We start from the raw sequence: 16,905 nt of genomic DNA, 5'->3' as shown, positions 1-16,905 counted from the left end.
ACGATCAGGCCCCTGCTGGGAGATTATTGGTCGCTGGGGAAAGTCCAGGACTTTATTTCGTCGCTGGATCTCCCGCTGACATCGCTGAATTGGCGTGTGTGACGCCGATCCAGCGATGTCTTCACTGGTAACCAGGGTAAACATCGGGTTACTAAGCGCAGGGCCGCGCTTAGTAACCCGATGTTTACCCTGGTTACCAATGTAAAAGTAAAAAAAAAAACACTACATACTTACATTCCTGTCACGTTCCTCAGCGTCAGCTTCCCTGCGTCCCCCAGTGTCAGCGCCGGCCGGCCGTAATGCAAAGCACAGCGGTGACGTCACCGCTCTGCTTTCCGGCAAGCGCGCTTACACAGTGCAGGGAAGCTGACGCTGGGGGATGCGACAGGAATGTAAGTATGTAGTGTTTTTTTTTTTTTTTTTTACTTTTACAATGGTAACCAGGGTAAACATCGGGTTACTAAGCGCGGCCCTGCGCTTAGTAACCCGATGTTTACCCGGGGACTTCGGGATCGTTGGTCGCTGGAGAGCTGTCTGTGTGACAGCTCTCCAGCGACCACACAATGACGAAACAGCGATGCTGCAGCGATCTGCATCGTTGTCTAGATCGCTGCAGCGTCGCTTAATGTGACGGGACCTTTAGCTTTGCACAAGGTGCTGCAATCATTATGTGTGTAGGTGATTCAATTATCACCTGTGCAGTACAAGGAAATCCTGAAAACATGACCTGGTTGCAGCCCTCGAGGAATGCAGTTTGACACCCCTGCCCTAGGCCACCCTTTCTCATAGGGATGTAAAGCGTGTCCGCTTGGACTCTGGGTTTTTTCTCTTGCCAAATGTATTTTAAAATCATTGTTTGAATCTCTTTTAATATTTTCATTGGAAATATGATGGGGAGATTGCGGAACAAATACAGTATTTGTGGAAGAATGAACATTTTCACCAACACAATCCTGCCCAGCCATGATAGTTCGTTTCTTCATGCGTAACATGTCAGTTTGGATTTTCTTCCTTAGAGACTCATAATTCAATGATACCATTTTATCTGCTGAGAGTGTTAGCCGAATACCTAAATACTCAATATGGTCATTTTCCCATTTAAAAGGGTATTCTCAAAGTTTTTTTGGGTGTTGTGTGAATGGGGTTAGGTTTAGTACCTGGCATTTAAACACGTTTAGCTTATAATATGATATTTTAGTATATGATTCGATTATTTGCATTGTTGCCGGTAATGACTCTGTCAGGTTAGTTAAAGCTAGAATAATATCGTCCACAAATCTATTTTGTGTTCCGTTTTATTCACCTGAATTCCTGATATCATCGAGTGTTATCTAATTTTCTCCGCTAGAGGTTCAATCACCAAAGCGAATATAAGGGGTGATAGCGGACACCCCTGTCTCGTCCCGTTAGTAATAGTAAACCTATCCAGCATCATTCCAGAGACCGAAACCGACGCTGATGGATGAGAATATAGCAGAGTGATTGCTTTAGCAATATTACTCGCAAATCCGAATCTGGTTAGAACTTCATACAGGTATCCCCAATGCACCCGATCAAACGCCTTCTCCGCATCCAGGGATAGGAGCAAAGAAGGCGCCCGATCCCTCACCGCCACATGGATGAGGTCCGCACCAGTCTCTTGTAGTATAACTGATGTTAATGGGGCTTTACAAACTGCAGTCACTTGAAATACTGTTCTGTCTACTGTGGTTAGTGTACTCCCTGGTCTTAAAGGCACATGACCAGTCTAGAGTCCCCAGTTAGTCTTCTTCACTCAGCAATCCGTTTGGCACTTCTCGCCCACTGCGAGAGTGTTTTCTTTGATTCATGGAGGCCATATTGGTGACGGACAAGCAGCTCTGGAGACATGCAGGTCCCACAAGCCGCCATACTATAGTGTACAGCTTTTTTTTTTCCTGGAATAGGAAAATGACTTCTCTCAGGGGCACAGGACCTGGGTAAGTGTTACACTGCCACAATACCCACAGGCTCCCCCTTTTTTAGACAGTGTGCTCTGCTGCACAACTTTGCAGAGTTGCGCTGCTTTAGAGCTGAGCTAGTATATACCGCTAGCATTCCTTGCAGGGTACAGAAACGCGACCTGTGACCCCTAATACGTCCAGGAACCCTCTGTCGCCGAGCCCAGTGTACTTAGTTCCCCTAAGTGGGTTCTGTCACTGTCACAATTCATAGCTTCTCTGGCCGAAGCGATTGAATCCCTCTGTAAATCGAGTAGCTCCCATGAGTGAGGTAGATGGATCCCCTCCTACAAGGCAGCCGTCAGCTAGCAGGGGCTGCAAGCAGTCTAGAAACCTGCAGGCATCTAGAAAACGGATCCGTAGTACACCTACCAAGCTATCAAGTGCCTTGGCATCCGTGAGCACCGCTTCTCGCTCTTTCACCAGAGGTGTGTAGCGAACATGATTCTGAGTATGATTCAGAGGTTTACTGGATCTGGTCTTGCCAGTTTTTTCCGAAAAACTGTGGATTAAATTATTGAGGCCGTCAACCAATCTCTGTAGCTTGACGAGTACTCCAGTTCTGCTCCGGATCACGTAGTGTCCTTCAAAATGACTAAACTCCCTCCAAAACTACTAAATTCCCTCACAGAATATTTGCTATTCACCCGGACCTGGAGAGTCCGGATAAGCGATTCACTCAAGAAGCCAGAGCGGTATCCTTTTTCAGCCAACAGGCAAGTATGTGAAGTGTCGTCTCCATGTATCTTCCCCTGCAACGTGGGATGCCATGCTGGGTCTGGTTTTCAGACCAAAAATCTTATTTCATTTTAATCCTTCTCATTTTCCATCTTTTTCATCAGCTGACAGGGGCGACGGATCCTTTCAAGTTCCGATCTCCCCAAACCAACAACAGGCGAGCATGCGGAGTATCACCTCCCCGTATCCTCTCCTGCGACGTGGGATGCCATGCCTGGGCTGATTTTTAGGGGCGACAGGTCCTTTTAAAGGGCACCGATCTCCCCACACCATCATCAGACCAGCACAAGGAGTGTCACCTCCATGTATCGTCTTCTGCAGCCAGGCCATTGCCGGACAACTAGCCCTGTCCACCAGGGGGCTTGAACTTCGTGGATGGACAGACACCCCCGTTTTGGCATTCAAGCAGCCCCCACTGCATCACTACTGTTTAGCGGATGATGCAAGGAGGTGGACGGTCCCTCTCTACCGATGGTGGATCCAGGGTTCATCACCTTAACTCTGCACCGTCTAAAGAAAGCAGCAACAGCAAGAGACAGTTTATCCTGACCTGCTGGATACAGCTGCGCATTCTATCACCTGGCAGCTTCTCTGGATACATGCAAAAAAAGAGATCTGAGGGAAGATTGTGCAGAATCTCCTGTAGTAGACCCACCAGTATCCTCACTGGGAACAGTAGCCTTCTCCTGGAGGCAGTACAGCTAGCCAATCAAATCTCTCAAGCGGGAGACTGTGGTCCAAGCCTCTTTGGATGCGACTAGTTGCACAGCGCCATCATATTGAAAAGAGCATCATAGCTCAGATAATGGAAAGCGGTCTCCGAGTCCAAAAAAGTCTGACACCTCTCCCTTACCAGAGTGGTTATTCGCTGAAAAGTTGAAACCAATCCAGGCTGGACCACTACTTTTTCCCTATCACGGCGTTCCCACGCAGGAACAAAGGATGGCATGTTTCCTATGGACCCAACCAGCAGTGGAAGGGTTGATCAAGACAGTCTAGATTTTAAGGGATCTAGATCCCAAAAAAGGACGGAAAAGTAAGACCGATCCTGGACCTCAAATTTCTAAACAGTTTAGCAGGGTCTGCCTTTTTCGGATGGAATTCCTCCATTTGGTTATTACCTCAATGGAAAAAGGTGGATTTCTAACATCCATCGTCATTTGGGATACATACCTCCACACTCCTGATTTTTTTTTTTTTTTCCCCCCCCTCACCAAAAATCTCTGCGCTTTGCCATTTGCAAACAGCATTTTCAGTTTTCAGCTTCGCCCTTCGACCTTGCTACCGCTCCCACGGTGTTCACAAGGGTCATGGCGGCTGTCATGTCCATCTTGCACTCTCGGGGTGTGGTCATCCTGTCCTATCTGGACGACTTTCTAGTCAAGCGACCGTACTTCTAGGACTGCGCTGAGTCTGTTTCTATCACTTGCGATACTCTGTCTCGCCTGGGCTGGCTGATAAGCTTAAGCAAGTCTTCCCCATTTCCAGCCCAGCAGATAATCTTTTTGAGGATGGTCCTGGATACCTCCTGAGGGTTGGTGCTTTCTCCCTTGAGACAAGTCCTTGGTCCCCCAGTAGGGAGCTTGTGAACTTTGTCCCTCGTCCACTCTTCCTTCTGAGTTGCTGTGAGGGTTCTAGGAAAAATGGGGGTGGCAATGGAAGCAGTCCCCTTCGCTCCGCTTGTCTCTCAGATAGTGGACTTTGAGCTCCCCCCTCAATTAGGGGAGATCCTCTCTCCCGGTTCAATGGTTAATAGTATCTACTCATGCCAGTCTTCACCACACTGCTCAAGGCCGCCGGTCAACTTGGGAATCCAGGCTCCCGATCAGTGTTTGGAGAGCCGAGCTTTATGGCTAGCCCAACAGCAGTTCCACGGTCATCTGACGGGTCACCACATCAGAATTCCAATGATCTCGGCAGGGCACATGCCAGGAGTAGGAAACTGGGCGGCAGGCTTCCTCAGTCGTCAGTCTCGCCTCAGGCGAGTTGGAACTTCTTTCAGAAGTCTTCCAACAGATCTGCCTTCGCTAGGGAACTCCGATGTGGATCTGACGGCATCCAGACTGAACGCCAAGGTACTAGAGTTCTGACCCAGGTGGGACTCTCACAACAAGTTGTGAGCAACTAGTGCTGTAAGCCTGCCTCTATGCATTTTGCTTGGGGCAGTAATCATGATATCTCCCCCTTTTTTCCTTCAAATCAATCAGGATTCAGGCCTGGCGCTCACTTCGCAGAAAGTCCAGATTTTGGCCTGATCGGTCTTATTGCAACAAAACTGCAAGTAAGGACTTTTACACAGGGAGTTACTCATGTGGTACTTCCCTATCACATACCGCTAGATCTTTGGGCCCTTAATTGGTCCTGGGGGTCTTACAGGAGACTCCTTTTGATCCGCACTGACGTTAGTCATGGAAGGTCGCCTTTTTTCTCTGCAGTCACGTCATTCAGGCGACTTTTTGGAGCTATCCGCTCTGTCCTTTCAGACTCCTTTCCTTATTTTCATCAAGGCAAGGTTGTCCTCAGGCAGTTCCCGTCCCTTGTTGTTAAGGACATTGTTCTTCCCTCGTCTTGTTGGCATCAGTCCACAAAGCGGAACGGGTTCTCCATACTCTGGACGAAGTAATAGCTCTCAGAACGTACGTATCGAGGATGGCATCCTTCCGAAGGTCGGACACTTTATTCTGGCTTCCTGATAGTCACAGGAAGGGTTTAGCCCCTTTATCTAATATGATCAACAGGTGGATTCGTTCCACCATCCAGGAGTCCTTCCACGTTAGAGGTCTGCCTATCCCAGCGGGGATCAGGGCACACTCCACTTGGTCGATAGAGGCTTCCTGGGCCATTAGGCACCAAGCGTTGGCAGATCACGGCTGCAGTTTCGTCAAGTCCGCACATATTCTTGAAGCACTATAATATTCACATCCAGACTTAGCAGATGTGAGTCTTGGCAGGCGGACTCTGCAGGCCGCAGTATCGGGCTTTTAGGCAGCTTTTACGCAGGGCCTGATCTGTCAAGTTGTCCCCACCCAGGGACTGCTTTGGGACGTCCCATGGTCTGTGTCCCCAAATGAGGCGAAGGAGGAATAAGGATTTTTGTGTTCTCACCGTAAAATCCTTTTATCGGAGCCAATCATTGGGGGACACAGCACCCACCCTGTTAGTGGCTTTGTACTTGTTCTGTAATTGGACTTGTTATACTCTTATGTTATTGATCTCCTACTGTTTTTGCACTGAACTGGTTTTCTGGGAGCCAGCATGAGAGTGTATACTGTGGAGGAGGAGCTAACTTTCTTTGTATTACTTAGTGTCAGCCTCCTGGTGGCAGCAGCATAACACCCGTGGTCTGTGTCCCTCAATGATTGGCTTGGAGAAAAGGATTTTAGGGTGAGTACACAAAAATCCCTATTTTTTTCTAAGAGCAACTATGTCTAAGCCTGAGATATTGGCCCTTTGGAGTCCCTTTTTTTTAGGAGTAATGATAATAACTATCCCATCTTAAATGTGTTGGTAGAAGTACGCCACTAGACGTATCCCACTACAGTGCAACTTATGACCACATTGCCATTGCAGGCTTTGGTACTTCATGATACACCTGTCATTGGGCTACGTACCCCTTCCCCATATCATACCCTTAAAGTTTACATACTCCCCTGATGAATCCTCTGTACTGTCAGGGCAGGAGCAACACATGGGGCACGACAGGGTAACATAGAAATGAATCCTGCCTGGAGGAATGTGTCTCATCATGGCACATTGGTGAGATTGAATCTCTGTATATGAGCACTGGTTTGTTGAGCACTTGCGCTTTATGTCATTGTATTGATGGTCGTCCTCGTGTGTTTATTTTATTCTAGGTTTTTTTTAATTGTACCATTTATAAAATTTGCTCCCCCTCTGGTATTGGATATTGTCTATTGAGAGTTAATTTAGGTCTCCCATATCATATCAGACCCTTGCTGGTTTTTCCCCACTGTTAGTTACCAGTAAAGTGTGTGCATTAAAATACTTTTCAGCTGCCATTGGCCGTTTCCAGCTCTGCTCCAGTCCACTCCTGCAGTGTTGAAAACTGCATGAGACAGCGATGGATAAGTATATTAATGCGCAAATTGTACACACTACAGATGGCTAATAAAGGGGAGAATAAAGAAAAATCCTGCAGTGGGCAGCAAGGAATTTTGCTGGGGAAACCAACTAAAAATTGCTATAGTGCATATTACAATGCTGGTCTGTCACTTTTTAGATCAGTGTAGCACAAAAGAAGTTAGAGCCGGGGTCTGAACCAGACCGTATGGAAAGAAGCTGGTTCCAAACCAGGGAGGAAAGGAAAAAGGAAAAATGTAAGTAGATGGCTACAGTTCAATGTTTGATTACGGTATATAGTAAATAAGTATACATCCCCCTTCTCCTCACCCTGGTTTTGCAAAGAAAAATTCTCTGCTGATTTGACAACTTCATACTACAGTCCTGTTGTAGTTCTGTTCTCTGTTCTGAATCCATGCCTGAACAACCCATTTTCTAAATGAGCACCCTCTTACAATCATCTGATTGTCACACTGACAAGCAAACGGGAGTTAAAGTGTTCTTTTCTGATTCCACACCAGTGTCCCATGCTCTTCAGGAGTTTGATTTGGCTCTAAGAGGAAAGAAAAAGAGGAAGAAATTCCTGGAAAACACAAAAAAGAAAGGAGAACTGACAGTAGGTGACCTCCTCGGTGTTGTACTTTTCTAAAAATTGTGCCCTATCCCAAATGACATTAAAGTACTCTCCTAAACAGCCAGAGGAACGCTCTCAGTTCGAGGTGCTGAAAGCTCAGATGTATGCAGAGCGAGCGGCCAAGAGAGACCGCAAACCGAAGAGGGCTAGAGCAATGCCTCCTGATGAGGACCCTGCAGGTAGGTACTGAAGGGGGTAGTTATCACTGCAGCACCAGTAAGCATTTTGTGGTTTAGTAGATCCGATATTGTATATTTATATGCGTTTGTTCTTATATACAGCTTTAGCCAAGCAAGCAAAACCAAAGAAGCAGAAGAAATCCACAGTGTTTGATGAAGAACTAACCAACACTAGTCGTAAAGCTTTGAAACAGTACAGGGCAGGGTAAGTTAGACGCATGATCAGCAAGTGTTATGCATGTGTTCTATTCTAATGAATGCAGAAGAGAGCACCCCTTTAAGGGAAAGTTCTGTGACAAATATTACATTTTTATATCATGGCCTCTCCTCTTGTTTCAATTTGTTCCTGCGATATTCTTACAGCAGTTTTAGTCCTGATAAGATGTCCCCATGCTATCAGTTAGGATTTTGGGCATAAAACGACAGAAATCAATGTAATAATTTCTCCTTCCATTGATTGTTCTGTACCTTATGGCCTCCAGATACTGAATAAGAAATGATTTTTTTTTTCTCCTATTAGACCATCATTTGAGGACAGGAAGAGGCTGGGAATTCAACACAGGAAAGGAAATTTCAAGTCGAAATCTCGGTGTGTATTACATTTATTTGGTTGCTATAGTCAATTTACCTGGAGAAACATTTAACTTTAACAGACAAAAACAAATTTGTTGAAAGGTGTTCTATAGATGGATTTAAGAATGTTTAATGAACAGAACACTAATGGTATCCTTGTGCTCATTTGGGGGACACAGGGGGCTGCCACTATGTGAAAATGGTTAACTGCTCCTCAGCAGTATACACCCACCAACTGGCACAAGGTTAGTCAGTTTTATCTTAGTGTCCGTAGGAGGCAGACATGGGTCTGAACCCCATCTCGTTTCAACCTTAAGTTTGATGTTTTTATGAATGTTTTCCTTGTTTTCTTTTGGATATGGCTTGTGATGGCAACAGAGTGGAGTTGTCACTCTGTCATCCCATGTAGAGACCAAGGGCAGTGTGGAATTGCCACTATGGTTTCCTCTCTGGTCTACGAGGTAGGACCCCTAAGGCAGCAAAGAGTGTTTGGGGCTCTCCAGCAGACGATCCTTTCCTCCAGATTCAGATGGTGCAGGGAGGGAAGACTGACCCATTACCTTCCAGGCACCATGCAGACAGCATCTGGGACGTCTGATGACTGTCTTTCTTCACAATTTGCAAAGAAGGTTCCTGGGATCTCCAGGACAGGTATCTTCTACCTGGGCAGTTAGGGAGGTTCCGAGAGAAAAGAAACTAAGTCTTTCTATTTCCCTGGCATTTTTCCCCCTCTGTCTATCACTGTCTGTTCCTTCCAAGACCAGCTTGCCACTTTCGCACTGCCTTTGTTCTCTCCAGCTTCTACACTCTCGCCAGGGCCTTCTCCAGTAGCCAAACCACGCCCTCTGCAGCTGGCCAAGCGCATGCCCTGGCTCTCTCCTACCCCTCCGTCCACCACTTTTAGCCTATCAGGGCACTTTTTTCAATTAGATGAAAACTACGCCACCTTCTCATTCCCAGCATCATCTTCTGTCACTAGCTCTCCTTCAACCTCTGCAGGCTTTTCGGCTTACAGAATCTGCAGCTCACCACTCTAAACCATTGAGCCACCATTGCTACCAGTTCTCCAGGGTCACAGGCTCCAGGCCCTGCGTAAGCTCTTCCACCTGGGGGCAGCTCTCTATCCCCAGCAAGACTCTGTGACACATTTTTCCTCCTCTATGCCTAACCACATGGATATTGTCTTACACTTTGCCTGTTCTTCCTGGAACATGAAGTTTCCCTCTGGTCAGACCTCATCCCTTTCCGGATTGCAGTCCATCCACCATGCTATCCCCCTCAGGGGCCTCCCACTGCTTGCAATGTGAGCACGCCACCTCCGTCTGAGTAGGCCACAGCTCACTTCCAGTCACCAACCTAACCAAAGTGTTCCAGACTTAGGGCAGTCGTCCTATAACAGAGACCAATCATGCTACCGCCACAGGGATCCCATCCACTTTCATGGGCAACCCGGACCCTCCGGTTCCTCAACCCCAACATGGTAGAATCACGCAAGAGCAGGCACGCACCAGCTCATTGTCCAGGTCTCCATCGCCTTTGGCGTCCTCCAGTATGGCATCCCTCTCTCGCTCTTTCCTTCTTCTGACCCTCCGGCTTTTCTGGAGTCAGACTCTTGTTCCGAGTCACTCTGATCTGGACTCCGAACACATCTCAAAACTACAAAAGATGATGGACAGTTTGATTCTGGCAGTTAATCAGACTCATTGTGAGGAAGATAAATTGAAACGTACGTCAAGGGGTGACGTCCCCGATGGGGCTTACAATCTAAATTCCCTATGAGTATGTATTTGGAATGTGGGAGGAAACCGGAGAACCCGGAGGAAATCCATGCAAACACGGGTAGAACATACAAACTCTTTACAGATGTTGTCCTTGGTGGGATTTGAACCCAGGATATATATATTAAAAAAACCTAACTAGACTCTCTTGAGCAGTGAGTTTTTACAATAATTTTTAATTGTGCACAGCGATACCTGACATGTAATTTCAAAACTGTATTTTTGACACAGTCCGTTTCAGTGTCCTTTTGTTCTCCATCTTGGAATTTGGCATCTCTGGATTTTAATATAGAGTATGTTTGTAAATCTCGATCAATAAAGAATTGTTTGTTTTGTTTTTTTATTTTAATTTTACAAGTCTCCAGCCCGCCAGGGATAGAGGATACTTGTCTTCTAGCCAGCCCCTTTAACCGACCAGTGCAGGTCCTCCAGGCCCTGATCCAACAGATTCTGTTTGGCATGACTGGGCGCCCATACCTGTGAAACCTCGCACAGTGGGCCGGCTGCCTTCTTTGGTTCCGGGACAAGTGGTTCTCTGTCATTGACGAAGCTTTGGTCCTGGACGTCATCCCCCTATAGCTACCCTCCCCAACACATTTTTTTTTTTTTTTTTTGAGTGCCGCACTCCAAAAACAATTTCTCTCATCCCCAGCTTCTTCAAGGCTATCGATTTGCTCCACAAAGTTGATGTCACCATTTCCGTTTACCCACAGGAACGCTTTTCGGGTTTTTATTCAGGCCTGTTTTTGGTCCCAACGAAGGGTGGCTCAGTTTGCCTCATCCTGGACCTCAAATCATTTGAACAGACACGTTCGTCTGTGCCACTTCCGCATGGAGTCTCATCATTCAGTAATAGCCTACATTGAGCCCGAGGAGTTCCTATGCTCAGTGGACGTTCAAAATGCCTATCTACTAGTGATGGGCGAGCGTGCGCTTATAAGGAGCACGCTCGGGTGCTAACTTAGTGTCTTTGGCATGCTCGAATAATATGTTTGAGTCTCCGCGCATGCATGTCTCACGGCTTTTAGACAGTCGCAACACATGCATGGATTGCCTGCTTGTTAGGCAAACAATGCATGTGTTGCGATTGTCGAACAGCCATGAGACATACAGGCGCGGAGACTCGAGGTTCCTCTGAATCAAAGTCCAGGGATTTCACTTCGTTCACAGTTCTGCCATTTGCTAGCTACAGCAAGCAGGGTTTTCACGAATGTAATGGCAACTGTCATGGATGACATCATGAGCAAAGCTCCATCCACAGCAGCATGTCGCAAGAGTCTGCAGATCACTCTGGACACTCAATAAACACTACACGTGCAAGAGTCTTTCTGCCTGAAGAAAAGTACTCAGCCCACTACTATGTGGGATTCTCTCTCTCTCTCTCGCTCTCTCTCTCTCTGGTTCTGCATGATTATCCTGGGCAAGGTGCTAGCCTAAATGGAAGCAGTCCCTTTTGCTCAGTTGCACACAAACCCTCTATTGCCCTTTCTCCTATCAAGATGGGACAAGTCCACTCGTTCTCTGGACCGGCTTGTCACACTTCGCTCAAGTTCAAGAGGTCCCTTGGATGGTGGAAACATGGAAGATCGTTTCTGCCAATGCGTTGGTAGGTAGTAAGAATGGATGGAATACTGTTCGGTTGGGGAGTAGTTTTTCAAGACCTACCGATCGTGGAACTCGGGAACAATCTGCCTGGCTCTTGTTCACTGGCAGAACCTTCTTGCTTGCTGTCCAATTTGACAATGCCATGGCGGTGGCCTACATAAACCACTAAGGACTAAGTAGAGCGGTGATATCAGAAATGTCTTAGATCCTGTCATGGGCCGAACGGAACGTACAGTCAATCTCGGCGGTACGTATCCCTGGAGTGGACAACTAATTCACCAACTTACTCAGCTGAGTGGGCCTCGTTACAGGTGAATGGTCCCTGAACCCAACATTCTTCAACAAGATCTCCCTCCATAGGGGAACTCCCGACTTCAATCTGTAGTCCAGACTGAACCACAAAGTTCCCCAGTTTGTATCCAGATCTCATTATCCCCTAGCGGTCGTTTGCAACGTGCTGGCGATCCCCTGGTCCCAGTTCTTTCTCCCATACTGATTTCCTCCTCTGCTATTGATCCACAGACTGGTCAAGAAGATCAAGTGCCCCTCATGCTCATGGCTCCAGGTTGGCCCAGAAGGCTTTGGTATGTGGCAGTAGTCAACCTCCTTGTGGACATTCTGTGAAAAATCCAGGATTTTCCAGATCTCTTCCCAGGGCCCTTTAACGTCATGGCTGTTGAAGCCGCGGTACTGAGGTCCGGTGGCTTCTCCAATCAGGTCATCCAGACTATGATGAGAGCAAGGAAACCGACGCCTTCTCACATTTTAACATCGCATATTGAAGGCCAACTTCTGCTGGTGCGAAGCCAATCATGCTGCCCCCCATGCTTTTTGCTCTACCATTACTTTTGGCCCTTTGGTAGTCGGACCTTGTATCGCCGCTCCCTCAAGGGTCACGTCTTGCCGCTGTCCATTCTGTTTCTGAAGAATCTGGTGTCTTGTCCTCGGAACAGGACCTTCCTCCAGGGGCCGTATACTCTGTACCAGCCCCCTGGTAGGACCATGGGGCATCAAGCTAGATGAAATAAAGTCAGAATTCCACTCTCTAGTGCTATAGCACGTAAACATGAAATTTGAATTACATTACTGCTCTAGATAATAAGAAAGAATAATAAGAATACAACTTTATTTTTTAGTAATGTATGTAGATGGTTACTCTTAGTAAGCACCTGTAGACACCAGTTTTCTGTTTGGAACTGATAGTCAGTTTTTGTTTATATATAGGCTTGCTGACCGAGCACTCCATCCATCAGCCCATGGTGGTTGTAATTGCAGCAGGGATGCTACCTACCCATAAATGTAGGCTTCAGCCTAAGAGCGGATTTACATTAGATCCCAGCAACTGGAGATCGCCTTGACGTTGGCTGCTGGGCCCTCATGTATTGACCAAATTATTTAAGCATCTCCATTATTTTTTAATCTACAGCAGTAATGTAATTCAAATTGCATATATATATATATATATATATATATATATATATATATATATATATATATATATATATATATATATATATATATATATTCATCCTTACATGCACTAGTGCTGCAGAGTGCAGCTTTATCCTTTCAGTGATTGACAGGTCACGTTTTTTTTTTTTGTACCAGTAACCTGCTTCTCACTCCCGAGCTCTAGTGCAAACCCGAAGCTTCAACAGTAAGGTCCTGATGACAAAGACACGCAGTGTGTGGCATGATTTGCATAATTTGCAGATAGTGCCAGATACTGACCATTTTTTTCACTCCTATTGTTCATCAGGACCCTTCTGTGCTGGAGAAAGACAGCACTTGCTTTAGGTGTTGGGCAGGAGAGGCAGGTCCCTAAAAGAAGTAAGAGCTCAGAGCTGTAGGTGCATTGCCCACCCTGATGCACTTGTGGCTCATTTGCATAGTGCACAATATATTTCTCTACAACGTGATTCCAAACTTCTAAAAAATAAAGTTTTAAATGTAATTAGCATTACAGCTCTTTCACATACATTGCATTAGTGGGTATAAAAATCTGATGACTGCTAATCTTTATCAAAAAAACTAGATAAAAGGAGAAGTGGAATATTTCCATAAAGCGACCCCCTTATTTTTGTGAATTACAGACACTGTAATTGGATGATATGAGCAACTGTACCAGTTTTGATGAATGCTCCCTTAGATATAGCTATTTCAGGTTTACATAATTTTTCAGTCCCCCATGACAGCACCACGGAGCGAGGGGATCCGCCTTTCAGGGACAGGAAACCTACAGATAAAAGGGGCGGTACCTCTCCCTCTCATCAGTTGGTTTTCTGTCCTTGGCGGGTAAACCTTTGGTGTGTGGTACCTAAAAGAAAGAAGAGGCAGGAGCTGAAGATCTGGGGCCGGTCAGTCTGGATATTGGTAGCGGGGAGGCCCCTGCCATGGCTGGTGCGGTGCCCGAGGCCGCCACCACTGGGACCGATGGGTCTGCAGGGTGAGCGGAGGGAAGCAGAGCCGCCTCTCCGTAGAGTAGGCAGGAGCTGCCGGGATATGCTCTGAGGCACATGAGAATGGTGCCAGAGGACGCAGGTGGAGCAAGATGGCAAGTGAAATACTCCTTCCAGGTCCCCGGGCAGGCACATGCACAGACGCTCCCTCAGTAACGTGGTGCAGGGGAGGACCAGAAATGACGTCACACGTGCGACAGATTTAAAAAACTGCTGCATTGGAGTATTCCTGGCGGAATGCAGTTCCTCTTAAAATGGAGGACAGTGTGCAGCAGCTGCAGCCTAGGCAGCAGCAGCAGTATCGCCACCACAAGCCGCAAAGATGCCGGTCCAGCAGCCACTCCACGCAGCGCAGCAGATCTGCTGTGATGAGCAAGTCACCTTCCGTGGATGATCCTGTACAGGATCCTATCCCCCCTCCAGAGACTCCGAAACACGTTGATATAATGCCACCATTCCTTTTCTTCAATACGTCCGAACTTCTATTTGTTCAGCAGCACGGATGATATCCACAAAATTCCTTTGTGTGAATCTTATTGAATAGGCTCACTGCTGTACTATGGGCCTAATTCACTGAGAGGCACTGACAGAAATGTACTCCTCTAGGGTGACTGGAGGACGTTATGCCACTAAAGTGGAGTGACTTTCATAAATTTAACTGGTTGGTGTAACCACACTGCCTTCCACCCATTCTACACCCATATTGGCATAGCTGGTCAGGACTGGTGTGAAAACGCCAAATGCTGTTATATATTTGCACAATTTCCAAATTGTTGAAAAATATTCCAGCTTATTAAGAGGTTTTAAATCAGAATCTTAGCTTAAATACCTTAATGAATCAGCCCTTATATATACATTTTGCATGTCCAAGATGAATGTCTTTTATTTAGTCGGGGTTCTAATGATTTACATTTTATTTCTCAGGTATCGCAGGAAATGATCACACCGGATGTCACACATGCAGGGCTGTGGAGCTGGCGTTCACTCAGACAGGATTTTCCATTTGATGCAGAATCTCTCTCTATCCAGGACTTTGTAAAACTTTCATCGTGACCATTACATAATATAGTGGTTGAGCACCGGAAGGATTGTGCCTGGAATAATCGGTTGGCAGAAGTACAACGGACTTTAATGAGGATTGTGATCTGTTCATAATTGTATAATGTAAAATATGTTTTCTAACTCTGAGAATATACATAAAGTATTTTGAGAGCAAAGAAAGTAATAGATTCAATATCTACTCTGAAGTTTTTGTTGAGCGATCTAGACTCTGATATTCTCAACTGCTTCCAATTGGCTTGATAGCCAAAAACTAAGGTCTTGGTCACACATCCGTGTATCATGGTCAGAGTACAGAGCGGTCGCGGGGCTCCTGACCTGAACCTGCCATCCTCCTATATGTATACATATATGTATACCAGACTGCTACGTCCAGACATGTGAATGTAGCATAATAGGAAGCTTTATCTCTCAGGTTCAGCAAGGAAAAGCTTGCCCCAATATCAACAGACTTGTGAAAATGGTGATAAAACATGTCCTAAATTCAACTTCTAATTAGAGAAACGGTGTAAAACTCAAGAGTTCATTCAGACTATGGTCCCACAGGGTGAAAGTGAAGTGTCCTATCCAGAAGGAAAAAATCTGCCGTTTTTCAGCATCCGTGTTGTGCACGATATTGAGAAATCTCAGGGTGATGTTTCATAGCAAACCTGCGGAATGAAGTGACCAGCGCTTTCCCTCTTCAGTCTGTCAATATCTACTGTGGATAATTCCTTGTATTTTACCCTTTGTGATGTAAAGGATGAGGTCTGATCTGTTAGCACAATTGTGTGGATTTTGCACTGCAAATGTCCTCTAAAGTGAAGAACTTTGTGCAGCTGCTGTCTAAATGGGGTTTGTAGATACAATTCTGCCACATGAGGTTACACTTAAGTGGCATTAATACATTCATGGGTCAGAAAACGTGTGGACAACCCGAGGTCTATCTGTACACCAGCCATAACACATGAATGTGTGAATATGGCATGCTTTCTGTGGCTACTTTTGCTCAGACCTCCAAAATGACAAATTGGTGGGCTTTATATACAACAGCATGCTTCTGAAGTCGACTTGTCCATGTAGTTTCTGCTCCCTGCAGATGCAATAAATGTTCAAATCAAATAGGTGAAGGACAAGATATCCAATTTTTTTTTTTATGGTGTTAAAAAAAAACAAAAAAAAACACCATAAACTAGTCCAACCATGGTGGTAACAAATGTATCGCCACTTCTGCACTGTGTAAGACAGCAGACATCTTCCTTCAAGTTCCTCCTATTAAAGGGACTCAACACAGAATTAAAGGATCAGCACAGACTGTTCAAAGAACAGGTGCTTGGTTCGTCATGGCGCGGCCAAACCTTTACTTACACCTTCCCACCATCTCTGCCTCTGAAGCCACATCTGTCAATGTTAAGGAGGGATGGAGATGATAACCAAGTAGGTGAAAGTACATAAAAAGTACAAAAAGTGGAAAGTGGACGATTGAAAACGGGTGATTTGGAGCGATGAAACGAAAGTCAATAGACTAGGCTATGATGGGTACAAATGGGTCTGAAAGGGGCTAAGGGATTGAGAAATTGAAGGAACTCTCAAGTACAGTGGAGGAAGCCTGATGATATGGGATTGTTTCACAGCATGGGTTACTTGACCAGGATTGATGGTGGTCTCAGTGATGGTGGTCTATGTGTGAGTATCCTACAAAACAAGTAATTTTGTACATTTGAGTACTATACATATGAAAAAGACGTCTGTGTTCCAGCAGGATGACGACCCGAACCATATGTCGAGATTGGCGGGGAAATTATTAATTGGAGGTGCTGGATTGGCCTCCACAGTGGGTAG

The 16,905-nt window shown here is 45.9% G+C and overlaps 1 protein-coding gene across 2 annotated transcripts in view; it reads left to right on the top strand.

Moving 5' to 3' along the window:
- The window catches only part of DDX27 (DEAD-box helicase 27), a 42,711-nt gene extending 27,452 nt beyond the window's left edge, over window positions 1–15,259 (top strand). For both annotated transcript variants that reach the window (XM_069752243.1, XM_069752242.1), the window contains exons 16-21: window positions 6,958–7,054; window positions 7,319–7,413; window positions 7,493–7,610; window positions 7,713–7,815; window positions 8,131–8,199; window positions 14,950–15,259. In XM_069752243.1, the coding sequence (XP_069608344.1) occupies window positions 6,958–7,054; window positions 7,319–7,413; window positions 7,493–7,610; window positions 7,713–7,815; window positions 8,131–8,199; window positions 14,950–14,965 (498 nt within the window). In that variant the 3' untranslated portion in view covers window positions 14,966–15,259. The remainder of the gene's footprint in view (window positions 1–6,957; window positions 7,055–7,318; window positions 7,414–7,492; window positions 7,611–7,712; window positions 7,816–8,130; window positions 8,200–14,949) is intronic.
- Window positions 15,260–16,905: the final 1,646 nt, after the last annotated feature.

Source organism: Ranitomeya imitator, chromosome 2 (assembly GCF_032444005.1).
Source record: "Ranitomeya imitator isolate aRanImi1 chromosome 2, aRanImi1.pri, whole genome shotgun sequence".
In the NCBI taxonomy this organism is placed as follows: domain Eukaryota; kingdom Metazoa; phylum Chordata; class Amphibia; order Anura; family Dendrobatidae; genus Ranitomeya; species Ranitomeya imitator.
This window is presented reverse-complemented; position numbering and strand designations above follow the sequence as displayed.